The sequence below is a fragment of the Populus nigra genome, chromosome 11, assembly GCF_951802175.1.
Source record: "Populus nigra chromosome 11, ddPopNigr1.1, whole genome shotgun sequence".
Classification (NCBI taxonomy): domain Eukaryota; kingdom Viridiplantae; phylum Streptophyta; class Magnoliopsida; order Malpighiales; family Salicaceae; genus Populus; species Populus nigra.
In genome coordinates, this window is record NC_084862.1 from 1216180 (window position 1) to 1238400 (window position 22221).

The 22221-nt window shown below is 29.5% G+C and overlaps 1 protein-coding gene and 1 pseudogene across 1 annotated transcript; both read right to left on the reverse strand.

Moving 5' to 3' along the window:
• Nucleotides 1–10: 10 nt before the first annotated feature.
• On the reverse strand, nt 11–1608 carry LOC133668259 (coumaroyl-CoA:anthocyanidin 3-O-glucoside-6''-O-coumaroyltransferase 1-like; annotated as a pseudogene).
• Nucleotides 1609–8124: 6516 nt separating this feature from the next.
• LOC133668720 (protein THYLAKOID FORMATION1, chloroplastic-like) lies at nt 8125–11705 on the reverse strand. Its single transcript, XM_062088666.1, has 5 exons — nt 11313–11705; nt 10411–10681; nt 9396–9609; nt 8608–8723; nt 8125–8505 (listed from the first exon to the last, which is right to left on the reverse strand). Exons 1-5 carry the CDS (start codon nt 11506–11508, stop codon nt 8412–8414), a joined length of 891 nt encoding a protein of 296 aa, XP_061944650.1. The 5' UTR covers nt 11509–11705; the 3' UTR covers nt 8125–8411.
• Between the last annotated feature and the right edge of the window lie 10516 nt (nt 11706–22221).

A 22221-nucleotide genomic window follows, 5' to 3' on the forward strand; every position in this document is an offset into this window, starting at 1 on the left:
CAAGCCACACTCAAATCAGATTCCGCTTACCTTGTTCAAAGATGCCACAGAAGACATCCATTTGACCCTGAGGAAGTGCCAAGCCAATCTCAAGCCCACCTCCCCCATCTACATTCACAAAGATGGAAACCACCTGAAGCATATATATGGAGAACCTCAGTCTTTTTCGGCCTCCCCCACCCAAAATCTGTCTCATAAGCACGCAACTTAGGTGACCCAGCAACAGTAACTAGCCTGCCTTGCTCAGACACTTCTTTCCACTTTGATATCCATCTCTCTGCCCCCACCAAAACCCCACTCTCCAATTCCTTGACCTTTTTACCAATTCCTCTAGCTGCCATGATGATCCCATTTTCTCCAAGTAACTCACTCTTTTTTGCAGGAACATAACATATTGCTAGACAGTTTCCAAAATATGTTGCTGGTAGTTTAACTTCAAGACGGTGTCTACAATCTGCCACAAAAACGAAGTAGTAAACCTTGTCATTATGAAATAAATCACTTGCCTCCTTCTCTTGTGACTTGATCATATTAACCCATATAAAGGCGCATGCTACCACAAACGTTGATACATGCACTTGCCCTTGATAGTTTTCATGCATTGAATGGAGACCAGATCTTTCAGCATCTCAATGTGGGTTTGGCCCATCGTAAACGTGACCCTAACCTTGTCTCTAAGGCAACGTTTGGGAACGCGGCTGCGGCAGTGTTTTTAAAAAATTTGAATTTTTTTTTTTTGTTAAAATTTAATATGGTTTGTACGTTTTGGATCGTTTTGATGTGCTGATATCAAAAATGATTTTTAAAAAATAAAAAAACATCGTTAGCATGTATTTTGATACGAAAAGTTATTTGAAAAGCACCCGCAACCACACTGCTAAACACGCTCTAAGTTGATCCCAATTTATAATCCCGAGATGAAGCCCAACTCCACCACTCCTTTGAAAAAATGGAATCAAGCTCGAAGGGGTCTTTGATCCCCGACCTGTCATGAGACGGCAGCATTGACTTTTCAAGGCAAGCCATGTTTTATCTGGACCTAAAAATGGACGCCCAAGATTTCATGAAATGGTTAAAAGCCATCCCATCAGCTACCACATGGAAAAATTTGGTACCAATGCAAATACCTGAATTTGGAAACACAACTACTTGCAAGGCAAGAAGTGGCACCACACGTTTGCCATCTGATGTCACACGTGTGGGAGGCCACTTAGGGACAAAAGCGTGCAGTTCTGTCACATCTCCAGCCTGGTCTCCGATGATTTGGTCAAAATCCATCGTTGACTCAACAATTGTGAATGGGATTGAGTCCCCATCGTTGAAGAGGATATAGGGTTTATGAGGTGATAGTGGGCAAATAAGTTTGGAGGCAAGAGGGAAAAAGTGTTGAAGAGCAAGGGAAAGAGAGTTTTTAAGGCTAGGCAAGATGTTGTGCATGAAGTAAAGAGTAGGGTAAGGAAGGTCATAGAAGAAAAGGCGTTCCATGGGAGGGCAAAGAAGCCATGGAAAGTCGAAGAAAGTGAGAGGGAGAGAGGTGGTGGGTACTGAGCCTGGTGGTGGCGAGACTTGGACGCGATCGATGACTTTTACAGAATGAGATTGAGCCATATTTTGTGAAGATGACGCTTGTAAGATAACGATGAGGGAGTTACTACATATAAGAGTGAAATATTGGGTTAATAATCAGTACCATCCTTGTAATATAACCAGTTAGTTGTTCAAGTCCCTGTAATAATTTAACAGTTGATTGAGTCCCTCTTGCATACTAATTTGCTTAATGTGATCCCTCCATTGGTAACACCGTCAAGGCAAAACAGTAGCCCTCATAGCTGTGAAGAGGGGAAAGAGTTGAGGTATTGATGAGGAGAAATTCATTTGTATAATTGAATTCGTCATGGTGAGTTTAAGTTGCAAAGCTGATTTGGTATATTGTTATATATATTTATAAGTTAAAGAGGTTATGATAACGCACATATATATTATCTTAGAATAAAACAAATTAAGATGTTTAATGCAAATAATCATTCTTATGCGTGGACCAACTATCGTTGAACTGTTTTCTGGCCAACAGTTCAACGATTCATGGTTTGGTAGGTTATCAAGTATTCGAGTTATCATCACTCATAATGTGGTTACTTGAAAACTAAAATAAAAAATTTAATAAGGTAGACAAATTGAAATTTTATGCATGAGTTGCTTTAGAAAATAAATATTTTTCTTAAAAAGTTTTATTTTCTTATTTTTTATTATTATCCTTTTCTATTTTTTTTCTACTTGGAGAAAAGAGAATAGTTTTTCTATTTTATTTTTCATATTCAATATTACTAGGGTTTTTTTTAGTTTTTTCTATATAAAAAGTTAAAATAGCTTTTTAATAAGTGAGATAATATGAATAAATAAAATTAAGTATTTTGAGAGTTTCTCCATAATTATGGTATTCTTGATCTTTGAGAGTTTTGACTTGTAATAAATTTCATTATTTTTCGCTTCTGTTTGCATTAGTTGGTATCAAAACTCAATAATTATTGGTGATTAGTTGTTGAATAACTATGACTAGAAGAGATCATAGAATATAAAGTGATCATGTGATGAGGGACGAGGAGATTACACTTGGAAAAGAGATGTTTAGGAATTAGTAATAGAAAACATGTGGAGACATATTAAATAATTGATTTGTCAATTGGTGGAGGTGAAAACCCTGAGAATCATGAGAAGAGTGATCACATATCCATGATCAACTTTAAAAATCCATTTAAAAGGTGAGAGTAAAAAAGACAATTTTATTATCATGATGAAGATCTCATTTATGACGAGATAGATGTTGATTGATATTTTACATCAATTTATGATGTTTATTTTGATAATAATTATTCCAATAATAATAGTATAAATAATGACAATAATAGCAATAATGATGTCATTAATAGTAACCTTATTAATAAGTTAAATGTTGAGTACTGAGAGAATATGAAATGTGCTTAACAACCAAAGAAGTTAATTTGGACTATGTTGATCATTTGGACTACAAGCTTAAGATTATCACAAACGTATAATTGTTTAAGGGTTACATAAATAAAATATATGTTAATGAAGTAAGTTTGAAGTTTACAATTTATTATTTTAAAATCCAATGAAAGAGAAATAATTTGCCAATTTTTTTTTTATAATGCAAATTTTTATATAAAAAAACTAGAGTTGATATTTAAAATTGTTATACACATAAAGTAAATAAAAAAAAAGGGTTGGAGAGCTTCAATTGGACATCCAAGAGATCAAGGAAAGAATACATTGAAGTAGATGATGAGTTCTTTCCAACATGAGGAGACTATTTAATTTTTAGAAAAAAATATTTTTTTTTGTTTTTTTCTATTTAGTTTAGAGAATTAAATATTATGCTTAATAAATTTATTTTTTCTATATAGGGAATCCTATAATAACTCTATAGTTATTTATTAGTATTTTTTTTCCTCTTTAAGGTAAAACTAGAACTAGTATAAATATTTTTATTTGGCTTGTATTTTAAAAGATTACTTGAAAAGAAATATTTAATAATAAAATTTTAAATTTGAATTTTTAAACAGTGACCTTATTAGGCAAAATTTTGTGTTGTTTATTATGTTATTTTTATACATATCATTTGGTATTAGAGTCTAACAATTTCTAATAGTTGGTTATCATGTGATGATGAATAACCATGGTTGTAAAAGATCAAAAAAATAAGATGTGCTCATGTAGGAAAGAATGAGAAGATCTCCTTCAATTAAAAAAAAACATTTAGGAGCTAATATGTTGTTTTTGTCAACATTAGTTGTTGTTATTGGAAATTATGGTGATGAGATTCATGATGTAGTGGCTTGCACAAAGACGGTGTGTTAATGATCTAAAATAAAACGATACACATAAAGATGTTGTGTCAGAAATTTATGATGGGAAAGTTCAAACAAAGGTGTTAGAAACCTATGGTGTGGTGGTCTACACATAAAAAGTTGTTTGTGGTGGGAGATGATTCCTAACTAAAATATGTACTCGAGGATTTGCTTTTTCCGATTCAGGGAGACATGTACAAGAGTTTTTTGAAAAAAATAAATAGTTTCTTTGTTATTTTTATTATTTTTATTTTTCTATTATGTTTTTCTAGTTTTATTCTACTTTAAAGGAATAGTTTTACTATTTTTTATTCAATATTATTAGTATTTTCTACTTTTTTCTATATAAAAAGTTGTAATAGTATTTTCGCAAGGATACAATGCATAAAGTTAAGTATTTCTAGAGTCTGATTTATAATTAGGGTATTATTTTGATTTAAAAATTGTTACAAATCTTACTATTCTATGCATCATATTTGTACTGGAATTGGAAACTCTTAATTAAATTCATTGGATCAAATTATATTGTCTCTTGTTTTGGTGTATGATATGCAGGTTAGACATGAAATCTTAATAATTGTTTTCCCTCTTGTTTAAGAAATTATTTTAATGAGAGGACTAATGCATCAATTCATTTTCTTAACATAAAATTTAAAATTCTTCTGTTTTTTCTTTATGAATTTTGATCAAAATTTAATTTTTAAGATTAACAAGAATGGCAATCGAGGTTTGATTTCTAGCCTGCCTTGTTCAGATATTTCTTTCCAATTTGAAAACCATTTCTCTGCCAATTCCTTGACCTTCTTACCAATTGCTTTAGCTGCCATGATGATCCCATTTTCTCCTAGGAACTCACTCTTCTTTTCTGGTGCATAGCATAATGCTAGGCATCATGTTGCTTGTATTTTAACTTCAAGACGGTGTCTACAATCTGCCACAAAAACTTAGTTATTAACCCTTGCCATTATCAAATAAATCACTTGCCACACTTTCTTGTGACTTGATAAAAGTAACCCTTATAATTAAAGGCACATGCTTCCAAAAATGTCGATACATGCACTTGCCCTGGATAATTTTTCACGCATTGAATGGAGACCAAATCTTTCAGCCTCTCAATGTGGGTTTGGCCTATCGTAAATGTGACCATAACCTTCTCTCTAGGTTGATCATTGTGGTATGATCCCAAATTTATAATCCCGCGATGAAGCCCAATGAAAAAAAATGAATTCCTCGTGACTTGCAAGGTTGATTTGGTGCTGCTATGTATATATACTAGATAGGTGATCTATATTATGCCATATTATATCATGGATCTATGTTATGAATGAATCGGGTCAAATTTTTTATAATATAAAAAATTATGTTTAGGCATCATTAATGTTTTTATAGAAGTAAAAAAAATTTAAGATCAGGATCATTGATTTAATTGAGTTAATAATTTCAGTTAATATAATAGTATAATTAAAAAAAATCAACAGTAAATAAAATAAAAAGAAGATAATAATGAACTATAAAAAATAAGTTATCAATATCATATTTTTTTTAAAAAAAATTCAGTTGGAGAATCATTATTGTGAACATCACCTTAGCATTAGAAAGAATTCACTGAAATAGTTCAAATGTCATTACAAAAGGTTGCACGGTAACACCAAAAGGCATTCCACTCATTGTCAAATTAACAACTAGGAAAGCAAATTAAATAAAATTTCATGAAATGAACATTTAATTTTTATATTTAATCAATAAATTTAATTTAATTTAAAATGAAATTTTCTTTTAAAAAATCTAAATTTAACAAAAAAAACAAGAAATAAAATGACCTAAGATAACTCGGGTCATTTTTAAAATTAGTTAAAAATCTTAGAGAAAGAAAATTTATAAAAAAATAATAGAGTACAATCTCTATTAAATAAATGTTGAAGAATAAAACTAAAAAAACACGAGCTTAAAAAAAATAAATAAATAAAACAAGCAAACCGAGGCAAAATTTCTAAACCTAAATTAATCTCCCAAATTCGTAATTAGTGAAATCTTAGACGCAGGCTTAACTAAGAAGCTTGATTTCCAACCAATTTAATGTTGAATGATGAAATTGAAAAAAAAATTATAAATTTGACAAAATAAAAAATAAAAGTAATCAAAAGCACGAAAATCAAACATAATAGGAAAACAAAACTAAAAGAGGGTAAAATCATAAAAAAAAAAATCAATTTCAAAAGTTATCTCAATTAAATCAAATTGCAATAAAAAAATTTGGATCAAATTTGACAAATTAAAAAAAATTAAAAGGGAATTAAATTAAAAAAATAAACAATTTTATTAATTATTTCAAATAAAACAAATAGTAATCAAAATAACATGAACCAAATATAAAAATAAATAAAATTATTTTGAAAATTTTAAGGGTCATGCATAGAAATAAAAAAAAATAAAATAAAACAATGCAAAGAACACTAGCACCAAACTAGAGGTTCGTTGCCCACACGGACTGCTTAGGGATGGAAGCACCGTTGAGACTATTCTAACACTGCCTTGGAAGCCACGGTTTAGCCATTAGACATCCCCTATCTAATGGCACATACATTACACGTGCCAGTGTGTTTTGTCTCTTAAATAATATTTTATATTTATTTAAATATCAAATTGCCTTTAAATCAAGGTGATTATAACCAAAAAAAATTTACAAAAAAGCCCTCTAAAGCCAATAAAAGAATTGTTGATGAGGTAATTTAGTTATTTTGCAATATTTTAAAAAATAAATATATAAGAAAGCCCATAAATGCAGGTTAAATAAATTTTGCTTTGAAGGGCAAGTTAATTATTTTATTATACACTAAAAATATGAAACAATTATTTTAACCTCGATCAATTTTATAATAACAAATAAATCTTGTGAAAAGACTATTTTTTCCACAAATCTCGATTCATTGGTTTTTGTTGTGAAGGGAAAAATCATCATTGTATTGTTTCAATCCATAGTACAATGAGTTTATCTCTATCGTGAAACACTAGTCTTTTTTAGTTTTTTTTTAAAATATTTATAAGTTAAAGAACATATAAAGAAAATACATATTATTAAATAATAAAATATGTTTCTTCTCTTATAATCAGATTTAAAACAATACAACAAGATTAAAAAAAAATATTATGATGGAAAGTAAGGTAGACGGAAGGAAGAAAAGAAAAGGAATGTAAGTAAGAAAAACAAAATTTAGATATATTGTACAACATGCTTGATGCAAAAAAACATTCTCATGGATTTGAGTGATCATCACTTCCAATGTTATCACTTTAAAATAAAATATAAAACTTAATCAGATAGACAAATGTTTGGAAGGAAAGAACATATTGTTTTTTATTATTTGAAAATAATATTTTTGAAAAAAATTATTTTTCATATTAATATATTAAAACAATAAAAATAATTTAAAATTATAAAAATTTAATTTTTTTTGAAAAAACATGATAAACCGCTCCCAGACAGGTTGAAATCTAGGACTATCAATCCTAAACACCCTCTAAATCATCATAATTGATACAAAGGACAAAGTTATTAATGAGAAAGTTTTTGTACATTGGAGTGGAGCGGAGATTAATTGCTGCAGCTGATACTTTGAATCAACATCCCAATTAGGCAATTACAGTTAAAATCGGGTCATGATTCCATGTTCATCTTGTATCTCATCACGTTTAATTCAGTCTCATCTAATAAGGTCAATTCTCGGCCGGCTTGTTAAGAGAATCAAACCAAAGTTTATCTGATTTTCCCGTGAATTGAGTTCCAATTGTATGTGCAAATTTGTAATTGCAACCAAAAAATCTTTCACCGATTAATAAATAATAACAGTAAGAGTTTACTTTCCATCGCAGTACCTTGAAAACATTTTAGCAAATCAAACTTGGAAAATGATTCACAATCAGTTCATGTTATTTCCAGATAACTATCATTTTAAGAGGGTGCATACTGGCAGCTAACAGATGCAGTTCAGACTAATGCATAGTTTTGGTTTTGTTCCTGTATTGTGTTTTAATCACCAGTGGAACAAATTAATATCCCATACCATCTTTGGCGAGTCTCTAAAATAATAAGCTATATGTGTTTAAATAAAATTTTTGAATAATTTGTTCTTGTAACATTACTCAAACAGTTGATGGCATCAATCTCCAAGAAATGGTGGATTTTTTCCCCTTTTAATGCAAAAAGGAAGTTTAATAGATGAACAGCAATCCAAAGACAATATGGTGATGCACACAGATATATTTGCAACGGAGTATTTAATAGCAGGAAACATTTGTGGTACAAAAAATAAAAAATAAAATTGTTTGAAATAGAAGAAACAAGTATATAAACATGGGAAACAAAGGGGAAACGTATCTTGATCACCATATCCAAAACAGCAGACTTAAGAATGCAAATCCATAAGCTGTCATATGGTTTGCTGAAACAGTGAAGTCTTTCAAGTGTACCTTAAAAGAGAGAGGAGTGACGATAGTGGAGCCTCATATAATTTGATCTGTGAGGTGAGAGCTGCTATGCTGATTGAACTACTGTCCTACAAATTGAGGCTCTCCCAAACATTTTGTTACAGTCTCACTAGCCTTCTGTGATTCTGCACGTTCCTCTTGTTTCTTCTTTTCCCTGAAATTCAAAATCATTTTAGAAAAAAACATCACACGCATGATGGAACAGACCAATAAAAAAAGCAGAACGCCAAAATCTATCCGGGAGATAGATCTTTACCTATCTACATACTCCTTCAGCAACTCTCTTGCTTGAACCAATTTAGAAAGAAGGCCCCGGTATACATCAAGGTCCCGATCCACACTTCTTTTATTGATGTTTAGTGCTGAACAAAGCTTTTGCATGAAAATTAAAGATAAATGTCAAACTATCGAGCAAAAATCTTTGATACATAAAATAATCATTGAGGTCTTGAAGTTAGCCAAATTAGAAATCTTAAACACTTAAATTAAATTTGGAAAACTCAAGTCCAAGATCTCTTTGAATTAGAAGTCCTGCATACATCATATCTTGTTCAAGGAACTGAATCTTCAATTTAAAAAATAAGAAGAACAAAGCTACCAATGGAAGTGATGGAGGGATATGAATTTTGGATACAATTGTCCATCTGCCAAGAGAATTGGAACAGGATTGAAGACCTCCTGTGAAGAAATAGGTATTCTTCCACTTTCATAAGTGAGATGTCATGGTTGTTGTATCTATGCACTAAGGAAGCATATGGAGTTCCTGAGCTCGAGGAAGGAAAAATTAACCTTACGTTAGCAATCTCAGATATATATCCATCTTCTCCAAAGTTCTTGCCACAACTAGATACTCTAGAGGAAAATCCTTGGTCTTGGATTTGAGGGTAAAATGGGCCAGGTTATTAGGAACAGAAAATTTTCTGGATTTGATGAACTAAAACACATTCAAAACAATGAAAATCACTAGAAAAAAAGATTTAAAAACTTTGTAAGGCACTCTATACATTACATAGATTGCAATAGAGAAGGAATGCAACAACCTACCTTTTCTAGTACTGTCGGTTCACTAGCATTTGACAGCTCAAGAAGGCGAAATAACCCAACAGCAAAGAAACGGCTGTAGCTGAAATTCCCACTCGCAACTCTTTCTGCAATGTCCTTTAATGTCCCCTCAATTTCTCCTTCCCTGGATGAAAAGTCAACTAATGAACTAGGAGTCTGAGCCCGAGCCCATTCTTCAAGCTTTTTTGCATCTATTCTGCAGGCCATAACATACAGAATTAATCAACCCAAATGGTGATTAAAGTCAAATAGAAAAGGCATTTTTAGATCCTGTTCAATGAAACTATCAAGCGCCTATGAAAATAATTGTGCAATTCAAATTTTGCAGAAATATGGAGTAACAATTATATTCTTTCAATTTTTTGTTATGCATGGTAATGAAGGAAAAAGGGAGAAAAAGTTGACCACCAATATATGAAAATCTTAACAGAACTAAGAATCTCCAATTTTTCTGAGCATCTGGCTACATACACTTTTCGAATGTTTCAGTTTCTGCTATTTATCAATCTTTATGGTTGCAAATATTTCCTTTTCATTTCACTTAGTCAAAGAAACTCAAATGATCTATATATAAAAGTAACAATGACGATAACGCATTTTTCTTGGGAAAACTACTTGTAAATTGTGCATAGAATAGAAAGGTTTTTCTTCTTTTTTTCTTCATAACCATCAATGACAACCACCTAAACATTATTCTTCCAAACATCCAGCAATTACTATAGTCTCTCAGTCTAAATAAACAGATTTTTTTTTGTTATGATTTTTGGTATACAGAACAAAAACCAATATTCAATGATAACCGATGCTTTCTTATTCCTCATGCAACGCAATATCAAATGTCAGATTCAGATGCAATTCACTTGGTAAAGATAAACTGTCATAAAGCATTAACAACCGCTACTTCCATCAATTCCTCTACAAAAACTAAATATAAATCACGAAATTGAAATAACAAAAAGATTTCCTGCAAAAAGACAGAAAAACTCAGAAGACAAACCTGTATTGCTCCGGATCCTCCTCCAATGCCTTAATGTAAGCCTGAAAAATGGCCTCTCGATCCTCATCACTCGGATACCCTTCCATGAGTTGATCATACACAGTAACAAAACCAAGACCAAACACAGGATCATAACGGAAAGTCTTCTTATACTTCATCAAATGTTGTTGCACTATCAACTCCTGCAGAACCGTGTTATAGATACTCGGGATCGGTCTCTTATAAGCCTTCAAGAAATTCAACTTGGTATCAGCTACCGTTGGTGGCACATCTGAAAATTAACCCAATTTATCAAACAAACCAGTACCAACAAATCCACACACTACTTTACACAATTAAAACCATAAACAAAATAATGAATACGAAAAAAATAAATCTATGACCTCAAATTCTACCGTACTACTGGCCAGCATTGCAAAATTCAGATGCTAAACCTCAGCTTTATTACTCAAAAAAATATAATAAAAGTTTTAGTCTTGACTGACTGACGCACAAACTGTCTCGATGATATTCCTTTCCATAAAATAAAAAAAAAAACCTTTATTAATAGTTCCAAATGAAGCATTAATTTTTGAAGAAAAAACATACTAAAGCTTACTTCATCATTAATTTTGTGATTAAGCAAATAGCAAAATTAGTTATTTTCAAAATCTAAATAGAAATTTTCACTGTAATTATTCATAAAATAAATAAATCACACTAATTCCTCCACGAAGTTAAACAAAAAAAGGAATCGCCAAAATCATTCTATAATAAAAAAAATTAAATAATAAAACCCTAAACCTCTTAATTACACTAACTTTCTAAGACTTTTATTTCTATTTTCTCTCACTTTCTCAACAACCAGACACAAAAAAGAAAGACGAATATCTAAAAAAATCAACTAAGATTTTTTCTTTTACCAGTAGAAGTGGACATGCAATGGATAACCATACGGGAAGTCGAATTCGAAGCTCTAACGCCGACATAATGACACGAAAAACTGGACCGAAACCGGAAGCCTTCAAAACCTAAATTACGCGCTGCTGTACAGAAAGCCCTTCTGTCGCTCGAAGATTGGGAAATCGCAGAGAATGATACTGAAGTAACGGCAGCCATTGTGGTTGGATGGAGAGAAAATGAGAGTGAATTTTCCGGGAAATTTTTTCTTTTTCTTTCTTTTTTGTTAAGTTATAGGGAAGGAAGAGAGAAAATTGATTTGCATTTTTATTTTCCTTTTCTTTTTGGTGTGTTTGGATCGAGAGAAAAGGAGAGAAAGTGAGAGGTTGGAAATTGAAAGAGAGGATTATCCGTTATTTTTTGTAAGAACAAATTGGATTATTTTGATTTTTAGAGGGAACCAGTGAGGTTTTGACACGTGATTGTTATGGGTGATTGGGATTTTTGTACATTTTGTTAAGAATTTGTGGTTGTGGTTTGTTGGGTAGTAGAAATAATAAAAGATAGTCCATGGAAATTTGGATTTTCTATTTTTTATATATATATTTTTTAATTTAATTTATTTAAATCAACATGTAAATTTATAATTTTAAAGAATTTATATTAGAATAAAACTTAAAACTAATATTTCATTTATAAGTATAGGATTCATCAGATTTAATGCATAGCTATCAAACTGATTTGATAAATTGATTTAATAATTTATCATAATTTAGCTAAAGTCTTTTTTCTTTTTAATAAAGGTGGATATGATCAATTTAAAACTTTTTTTTGTCGGATTGATTCTATTAGGTTAGTTTTTAATAAATTTTTTTCTTTTTTTCTTTATTATTTTTTAATTTATAAATAATTTATCATATTAGAGATAATTTTCAATCTCACTGTTATAATTTTTTAATCTTTTAAATTTGGTATTAATTTTTTTAATTGTAATTTTTTTAGTTTGTAATATTTTTTTTCTTCAAATTTTATCCTTATTGGGTTTTTTTCTGGTCAAATTTTAGACTCATTCTTTTTTTTTGCAAGATTTTTTATTAATATTATTTTTAACAATCCTACAAAGTTAAATTGAATGACATTTAAGCTTTTTAATTGAACCTGAATCTATGATTTAATAAAGATGCAAGTTTTTTTAAACTAAACTATGTTTAGAAGATTTACTTGGGTTTGTTTTGTTTTTTCCTCCTTTTTTTAAGTTAATATTTTTTATTTTTTGAATTTTGAATTTTTTTCTAGTTTTCTTTCTATTAGGATTAGGGCAGTATTGGGTTGTTTGATAATCTAAATAGGATTTATATAATTTATTTTTGTTGTTTTTTAATTAGTTTATTTATTATTATTTAAATTTTAACTTTACTTGCGACTTGAATTTATTTTTTTTACTACTACTTTTATACATAAAAATTATATTCAGCCGAAACACGGGCAGCATATCTAATTTGGACTGGACATCGGCCGAAGTATTGTCCGTGAACAGCTCTAGTGGGTTCGCTCTATTATCTTTGGGCTTCTAGCCCTTTCTTGTCTCCGAGGCTTCATCTGTTCAGCTACTTTTCTGTACTTGGGCACGTGCTTCCTTATGCCGGGGAGAGTATTTTGTTCTTACATACATACATACATACATACATACATACATATATATATATATATATATAGAGAGAGAGAGAGAGAGAGAGAGAGAGACATTGTTGAGCTGATGTCATGGAACATTGAATTGCGATCTGTGAGTTAGACAAGCAGCCTTTTTTCTCGTGAGTCTTTTCACTCATAATGCCAAAACTGAGAGGTACATGCATCGTTTCGATTGATGCCATTTTCTTTGAGTGGATGCATCTTGGCAGGAACTGCTTGGGTGTTTGTACAGAAGCAAATGCGCCTTGCTTAAGTTACATGGAAGGCAATGATCATTGGTATTTTGCGTATCAATTGCTTCCTGTGTGTAAATTATGGACAAATTTTTATACACGATGCATGATTGAATAACTATATTTTCAAGAGTCAAATCATGAAAAAGAATCTATCAATTTAAAATCTATAATCAAACTTACACTTTCTTAGAAGTTAAGAAATACAAGCATTAGAATTCAAATTAAAAATATTTTTTTTCTTTTTATTGACTTTTTTTGTCACTTGAATATTGAAGTTTACTTGTTATTTATTATTATTTTTAATTATTAATATAAATATTTGGATCAACTTATATCTACCTTAACTAATCTTATAGGCCATGAAATTAATGATCATGTAAGTCTCCAGTGACCCTGAAGTTTGTGAGACTTAAATTAGTGACCTCTAGATAATAAACTTAAAGTTTAATTAGTTGAGATATACCCTTCATGATTACTCACTTATTATTTTGATGTGTACAGTTTTAGTTATACAAGAAAAAAAGGAACTTTTCTCCTGAATTTTAGATTGGATATGAGTTTTTGTTTTTTACATTTGATTTTTTATTTTGAATTTTGTTTATTCTCAAACAAATTAGTTATCAAATTGGATATAAAAGACTGCAATTTTGTTCATTCTTGTATGAATTTTAGCTTTTGTTATAATAACTATGGCTACAATTTGCCATTTTAATTATTTGGCCACTAAACAAGTAGGGCAAGAATGAATGAAGAACCTCCCATGTGGGTGTGGGCCACTAAACTCAAGTCATGTGAAATGGAGAACAACTCACCAAACGAGCTGGAGCTCATTCTCATTCTAGCTAGTAAATCTTATATTTCTCATGTGGATCCTCCTCTACAAAATTTAACTTTGAAATGCCTTGGTCATCCACTAATCTATCAAGCAAGCATAGTATAATCTAATCTCATTAGTAGCTATATTTTTTAAAATCAAATCACTAAAAAAAACTCATCAACTTGATATATTGATTCAATATGAGACTTACATATGTTTTGAAAATATAAATAATATAATTTAAACTAAATATATATTTTTTATTTGACTCTTTTATCACATCAATATTACCAATCGAACTATCAAATTACTTATTATTTTGATATAAATATAATTTTAGTTGCATTTAGATATTTAGATAAAGGAAAAATGGTTTCGCCATACAATTGAGATAATAAATAATTGTGATGGTAAAATTACGACTAACTAAACAAAAAAAAATGTTGGGAATTGATTTAGTTGATTAGTGGTTTTTGTTGTGATTAAGTAGTATTTTCAAGTCAATATGTAGATATACATTTTTCCCCCTCAAATCTTGTCCTCGCAATTGTTGAAATCAAGTCATCCTAGTTATGTTTAAGGAACTCATAAGAAAGAACGAGACGATCCCATGATTTTTAAATACTATGATTGTTATGCTCATTAAATTTAAAATATCAAATTTGAATTAAATGATTATAATTTAGTGTATGTTTAGTATTTTGGTGTAATAAACGTTTTAAAAGTGCTTTATGGATGAAAATAAATTAAATATATATATATATATATATTATTTTTAATTTCAATATATCAAAATCATTAAATAACACTAAAAAATATTAATTTGATATTTTTTCAACAAATATATTTTTAAAATAAACTCAAATATAATTGGAAACTCATTCAACAGAAACGACTAAACTTTTTATTTTATTTTTTTTATTTAATTCAAGAATGAAATTTGAAATATGATTAATCATAGCCAATCCTATGAAAAACCATGTTGATGCTCGTAACTTATTCCATAAATGATGGAATTTGAATTTCTTTTCATGATATCACAGCAGTGCAGTGCGTGCTGCACTCAATTAACATTGTGGTTGATTCATAATTTTTTTTAAATGAAAAATAACCCGCGGGTAATACAGGAAATAATAGTAATAAAGAAATAAAATTTACAAAACAAAAAGGGGGAAAGCAGTCAAATTGTAGCTTGCAGTCATGGCTTCTCCTGATGACGTGTCGATCTTATCCAAGTCACTTTGAACGTGTCTAGGCTATCCATTGGTTCACGTGGTTATATGCCTTCTGCTCCAATGACCATGGAAGTAACATGCTCGCTATCTTTTCATATTCAGCAACAATCTTACCGTACAGATTTCTAATTACAAAGGAAGAGACGAACAACTGTCCAGTACAGCAGTTGAAGAGACAGGAACACTGAATAGTTGTGAGACTCTACTCGGTAATTGATTCAGAAAAGAAGGCCTATTTTTGGTTTTTACCAAATTTTTCGGAAATTTTTTTTTGAAATAATGTAGCCCCCAAAAGCAAAATAGTACCATTTATAAATATCATGATTGAAAAACGTAATTTTTATAATTTGTGTTGTTTAGGACAGTAATATTTCTTAAAAAATATTAAATGCATAGAAAGGAGTAACTAAGAGAGAAAAAAAAAAGATTATGAATATATACCGAAATTTTAACTATAACATTATCAATATATATTAGAAAGATTTTAATGAAAAAAATCTAACAATATATATAAAAAAGTTACTGATATAATTCAAGTGGATTACATTTATTATCCAAAAGTAGCTCACTTTGATGATAGGTGTGGTTTAATTGAGTTATTATTGATATTTTTTTTAGTATCGTTGTATTCGTATCATCAAGATCTTTCTAATAATATTTATAATGTTGTGATCGGAGCTCCACTATGTTTTTGAGGTCTTTTTCTTTATTTTTATCACATCTCTCGTGCTCATTTAATATTTTTTAAAGTATATCATTATTTCAAGTAGCGACAAGCTATAAAAATTATATTTTTCAATGGTGTTATGTATAAATTATTTTATTTTACTAATTATTTTTTCAACCATGGTATCCTGCTAATATTCTTAATTAAAAATAAACAAAAAAATTCTTAATTAACTGTATTGATTTAAAAATAAACAAAAAAGAAGCATGTGATTGATCTATCAATTAATCCATAAATTATTAGATTAATTAAATTTTATTGTTTTTATTAAAATAATAATATTTTATTTTTATTTTTCATATTAACTTCAAGGTATTAAAAATATTCTTAACTAATATTCTTAATTAACTGTGTTGATTTAAAAATAAACAAAAAAGAAGCATGTGATTAATTTATCGGTTAATCCATAAATTATTAGTTTAATTCAAGTTTATTGTTTTTATTAAAATAATAATATTTTATTCTTATTTTTCATATTAACTTCAAGGTAATTTAGTTTTACCGAGTTAATATATTACCGAGTAAAAATCTACGTCAAATAAAGCCATGGATGGTCTGAACATAAATGAGAGACATCTTTGGTAAAAAAGGGAAGAGTAACAATGAGGGAAGATCTTAAGATGGAGATTTCATGTCTCTCTCTAGACATGGATGGAAACTAGCTATAGCTACAAACATATAAATAATATGCGAGAAATTGAAGTTTCAGTTGACAATTTCTGCAACTGTGTGATGGATTTAGAATATTTCACTATAAAATGTAACGGTGGGGACTCAGACACATCAAGGTAAAGCATCATGTGGCTGTGGTGGCTGTTTCATTAAATTACACTGCCTGGTAGCACAGGATCCTGGCCTCGCCTATGGCCATGAGATTTGCAGGTATTATTATTGCTGCCAACTCTATGTCCTATGATTTATAGACAAAATCATAGTTTCGGACATGACATATTGATGTGATTGATTTTCATAACATGGTCGTTGAACGCAGTGTATTATCTGACCGTCAGTGGTTGTAATATTGATTACTTTTTAATTTATAAATATTTTTAAAAAAATTATTTTTTTATTCCAACATATTAAGAGAATTTTAAAATATTAAAAAATAACTTTTTTAAAAATACGGTAAAAACATACAATATTATATGTGTCAAGAGCAAGGTTGTCAAAAATACTTTTTTAATACGACACAAAATATACAATATAAATTTAGATTGTAAAATAGTAAAATTACAAGAAAAATATTTAAACTAATTATGTATTGATAATTTCAGTCAAGTAATAAATAATAATATAACACAATTAAAATAAAAGTGAAATAAACAATACAAATATCCAAATACCTTAAAATACATTATTCAAATAAAAATTCATATATGGTTTAAATAACTTAAAAATATGAAAAGAAAAAAAAAGATTGAACAACTATGTTTTATTGATAGAGTTTCAGAATATTTTCTAGAAGACAGGTCTTGAAATACACTGCAAGCAACTAGTGAGATAATATAATATTCTAAGGTATATCACCAACTTCAAAAAAAATTTAATAAAGACCAATACAGTGAACCTGTGAAAACGAGAACAAAAACATATAAAATGACATCAATTTAATCTCATGCCACCTCACTTTTCACCTTTTTTTATGTTAGTAACAAGTTTTAGAAATAATGTTCAAATATCCCACCAAGTAAGACATGTATTTCAAGTTCTCTCTGAGTCTTTGTCGTCTCTCTTTGTAGTTAACAAATGGTTAGTTTAAAACACAGTTTTCTCTCCATGTAAGTATTCATATCTCCTTATTTGACTCATTTGATTTCTCACCATCTATCTCTGTCTTCCCATGGTTTTGATCTTCCGATCATGCCTTTCCAGCCTAAAATACAGTATAAGACTTTCTCATACCCAAGATCCTCTAATGCTGGTGTTAGTCTGCTAAGATTGAAAATTTGAGATTTAGACAACGGGGAAAAGGGAGAATGGGGAGTGGGGACTGTGTAGTAGAGTGTCAGGGGACTCGGATAAGGAGACAGTAAATTTTTTTAACTTTTGTGGGTTAAAACTTGAAATTGGTCAAACTCGTCAAATTGGTCCGATTTTACCGAGTGTGACCGATTTCGAGTTTTAACCCGATTTGACACGTTATATACATGTTGACTCGTAAAATCGTAAGATTTTAAGAGTCAACTCGTGATTTTAATAACTTTGATTAATAGTTTAAACTAGACTATCACCTTTATTTTTTTGTACAAAATAATAAATAATAATAATAAAATTATTAAAACCAACTAATTAAGAAGTGTATTAATCAAATCGATATACAATAGCTTTTTTTTCAGATTTTATTAAAAAATTAAATTAAATTTTAACCTGATCATATCAAATTAACTATAACTTAATTTAATTTAAAATCTAATATACCCACTAGATTAAACAAGACTAAATTTAATAACACTAAAAAACAACATAGGACCTCCACATTTCCTGCTACCTAAATTAGTTAAAGATTGAAATGTGTTCTCTCATTACATGTAGCAATAAACATCAAGAAGAATCATGATGACATGCGAGATAGATTAAAATCTACAAAATTGGAAGGGGATAGATTTATAGCCAAGTGGAGTCACAAGATCTTTCAGTGAATTAATATTTTAATCATGGTCAGTGGCTAGCTGCTTTCTACACTTACTTTTTCAAAGCAGGAATCACAGAGCTAAAAAAAAAATATTACAAAATACCTTTGTTTCCTCTATATATTGCAAGTTCCCCACTAAAGTCAATAACTAGATAAGCTACTTGTGATTCTTTACTCCAGCTTTGTTCTTACTCTTATGGTGTAGACTTTACATCTCTCCTCACTCCACTCTCCTCCAACACTCCTGAAACGAATACTATTTTCTACACACACAGAAGCAGTAAAAATGGAAAGCGTTTAGTCTCTCTTAGAACAAGTTATGAGCTTGAGATCCATTGGGAAGGAATTCTTTCAGCCAGGTTCCCAAAGGATGCAGAGTGTTAAAGATAAAGCTTCTAAAAATGACTCAAGTGTCAAGCCCCTTAATGATGCTGCTTGTACCTCTGCTTCATCCAAGCAGAAAACAAGTTTTTCAGGTAATTTCAGTTCCAAGGATTTCAATAATCCTGCTAAAAATAGTGAAGACAACAAGCGTAAACAGGCAGAGGAATCGCTGCGGACTGTGATGTATTTGAGTTGTTGGGGTCCTAATTAACTGCTATGCAATCCAAATTGTGAGAGCAGGCTGGGATATTGCATCGAATTTAGTGTACAGAGTCTGTAATGTAAGTGGAGTGTTCATGTAATATGTACTGTATTTAGCATATATGCATATCTTTTCTTGTTCATCATCATGGGAACTTTAAAGTGAGAAAATGGCAAGTAATGATCAGATCCTTGAACACAGAAAATGGCCTGAAACTCTTAAAATTGCTAATGCATGGTGGTACCTAAAAAAGCAGGACAGAGACTTCATGAAAATTGATTATAAGATATGCTTTCCCTTGATCATGATGGGAATTAAGGCCACAGGATTTGGAGATAGATGTGCCTGTGATACATTCAAAACATCAATCGAAATCAACAATTGGAAGATAAATAAAATTGAAGTTCAAGGACATATTTTCTCTAGTAAAGAAAGGCATCAAACTATCATGGATCACACAAATAGCCCTTTCATCTAATGAAGACACTTGATATATGGAACATGTTAAGAACATGTGTGAAAGGTTAAGAAATCGACACAGAAGAAAGCACTGTACCTCTGAGGATTAGACAGCATGTATGAACACATTCATAATCCTGTGTTTCTATAATTTATTAGAAGGTTCATCGTTAAGTAACATACTAATATTTACTATCATAAGACATAAAGCTAAATCCACTGTTCATAAAAATATCATTCATCCTCTCATGTCTGTGAATTATAATAATTAAAATAGTGTACTTATTTAAAATTTTAAATTTCATCTTGAAATTTTTGTTTTTGTTTTTTTTTGAAAGTATTGTTGAATTAAAAGAGAAGAGACTGAAATGAGACAAACAAATAATATAAGTAGCGGACTGAAAATTTATGTCACTAATTTATTTGATTTCCTTGTCATTTTTAGCTATTAGATGACTAGTCTTTTAAATTTTACAAGATTTAATTTTAATATTGAATTTTCTTTTACTTATTTTTTAGTCTTTTGTTAGTTGGAGGGGAGAGAGGAGATCATTTAATTACCGTTTAGAGAAAAAAAATGCATGTTTGTGAGGAATGCGGCTATCAAAACAGTTGTTTTTTATGTTAAATGGTTTCCTATGATAAGGGAAATTAACATCAAGTGTTTTTCTACCTTATAAACATCTAAAAATCAAATTTGAGCTTGATTTTTTTTTTGTTTCAGGTGGATTTTGGGTTTTAAGACAATTCTTTATGTTTTTCATGCCATGTATTGATTTAACAAGTTTTCTAGAGTGTTTTCTTGGTTTTTTGGGCAAAAAATGGATTGAAAATAAATTTTTAGATTAAAAAAATAAAAAACATTGTTTTTCCAACCACTATAATAACCAGATTCTAGGGATAAAGAGAACATGTGTTATCTACTAATGTAGGCGACACATTAAATTTTTTTTTTCTGATGCATGGTGCAAATAATGAACTTAAAAAAATATAGGCCCTCATGGTTGGCCTAGCCTTGCTGGCTCGTGTGTAGTTTGTTGCTTGGGTGAAACACTAGGCTTGACCTACGATCAACTCAATACTTGAATTTTTAAAAAATAAATTTGGGTTTATGTTTTATATTAGTTTGTGACTAGTTTTTAATAATATTGAGTGTGTTTAGTTTTTAAAAAGGTAGATATGATTTATCTGTTACTTTTTTCTTCATTTTATATAGATAATTTTTTTAATTTTGATTTTTTACAAGATTTTTAATATGTGAAGTCTGTATTTTTTTTATTCAAAAACTTTTATGTGTTTTTTTTTGTTTCTATTATAAATTTTATGTGTCTTTTTATTACAAGTTTATTTTGATAGAGAAATTCATTAAACACGATAAGGTAAATTACTCGTGTTGTGATGTTAAATATTTTAATTTTCATTTGTTGATTAATTTTTTCAACATCTTATTATTCAGTTGATGTTTTATTTTGTGATTATATTTTTTTTATTATTATGGAGTTAAATAAAAAATAGTTTTAGAAAAAAAATTATAATTCCAATGGAGTTCATAACCTGGTTCACAGGTTTGACATGCTAATCCAAAGTTACCTAATTCATAGATTTGATGAGTTCACCCACTGATCGGATATATTTTTTTTGGTTTTGGTCCATTAATTGTTTTTAATAGTTTTTTTAACTTTATCCTTCAATATTGATTGGTTAGGAAATAGATTTTTTTTTTTGCTTTCTTTATTTAAGGTTACCATTATGTTGATGCTTAATTTTGTGACCATATATTTTTATTATATAATTAAAAAAACTATTTTATAAAAAAAGTTATTAAACTCAATGGGTATGTGACATAATTTATTTGCAAATTGAGATCGATCTAATCTATTGATGTTTCAATAGTTTTAATGAAAAAAGTTATCATCTTGAAGTTTTGTTAAAAGCTAAGTTATGTTCTTACCAATCATCAAAATTGCATTTTGATCAATGAAATCAATCAATTTAATTCGAGCTAACTCCTAAGCAATTTAGTTTGAAATTTGAGTTAGAAAAAAAATTAGGTTACGAGATTTCAAAATTAACCTATTAAATCAGGTTTAATAATACAATTATAAAAATTCTTCACCTCTTAATATTTTCTTTTTATTTAAAAACAAATTGTATAATCCACAGCTGAAAACAGGCCAATTAACTAATATATAGGCAAATCAAGATGCGATGGGCCTGAGGTTTATAACATCTAAAAATAGGTCATGTGCCAATGTTTAAAATTAGGTTAGAGAAAGTTTGGAGCTCAAAACTATATAATAGGCCGCAAACCTCACCTGCTTATTTAAAATTCAAATAGAGCTCATGTTCATATACACTTAAGCTTATTTAAAATTCAAATAGTGCTCATGTTCATATACACTTAAGCACTCGAGTTTGGATATATTAGTAGGGAACGTTTGGAAACATGGCTATAGCTATGTTTTTAAAAATTTTGAATTTTTTTTTATTAAAATTTAATATAGTTTGTATGTTTTGAATCGTTTTGATATGCTGGTGTCAAAAATAA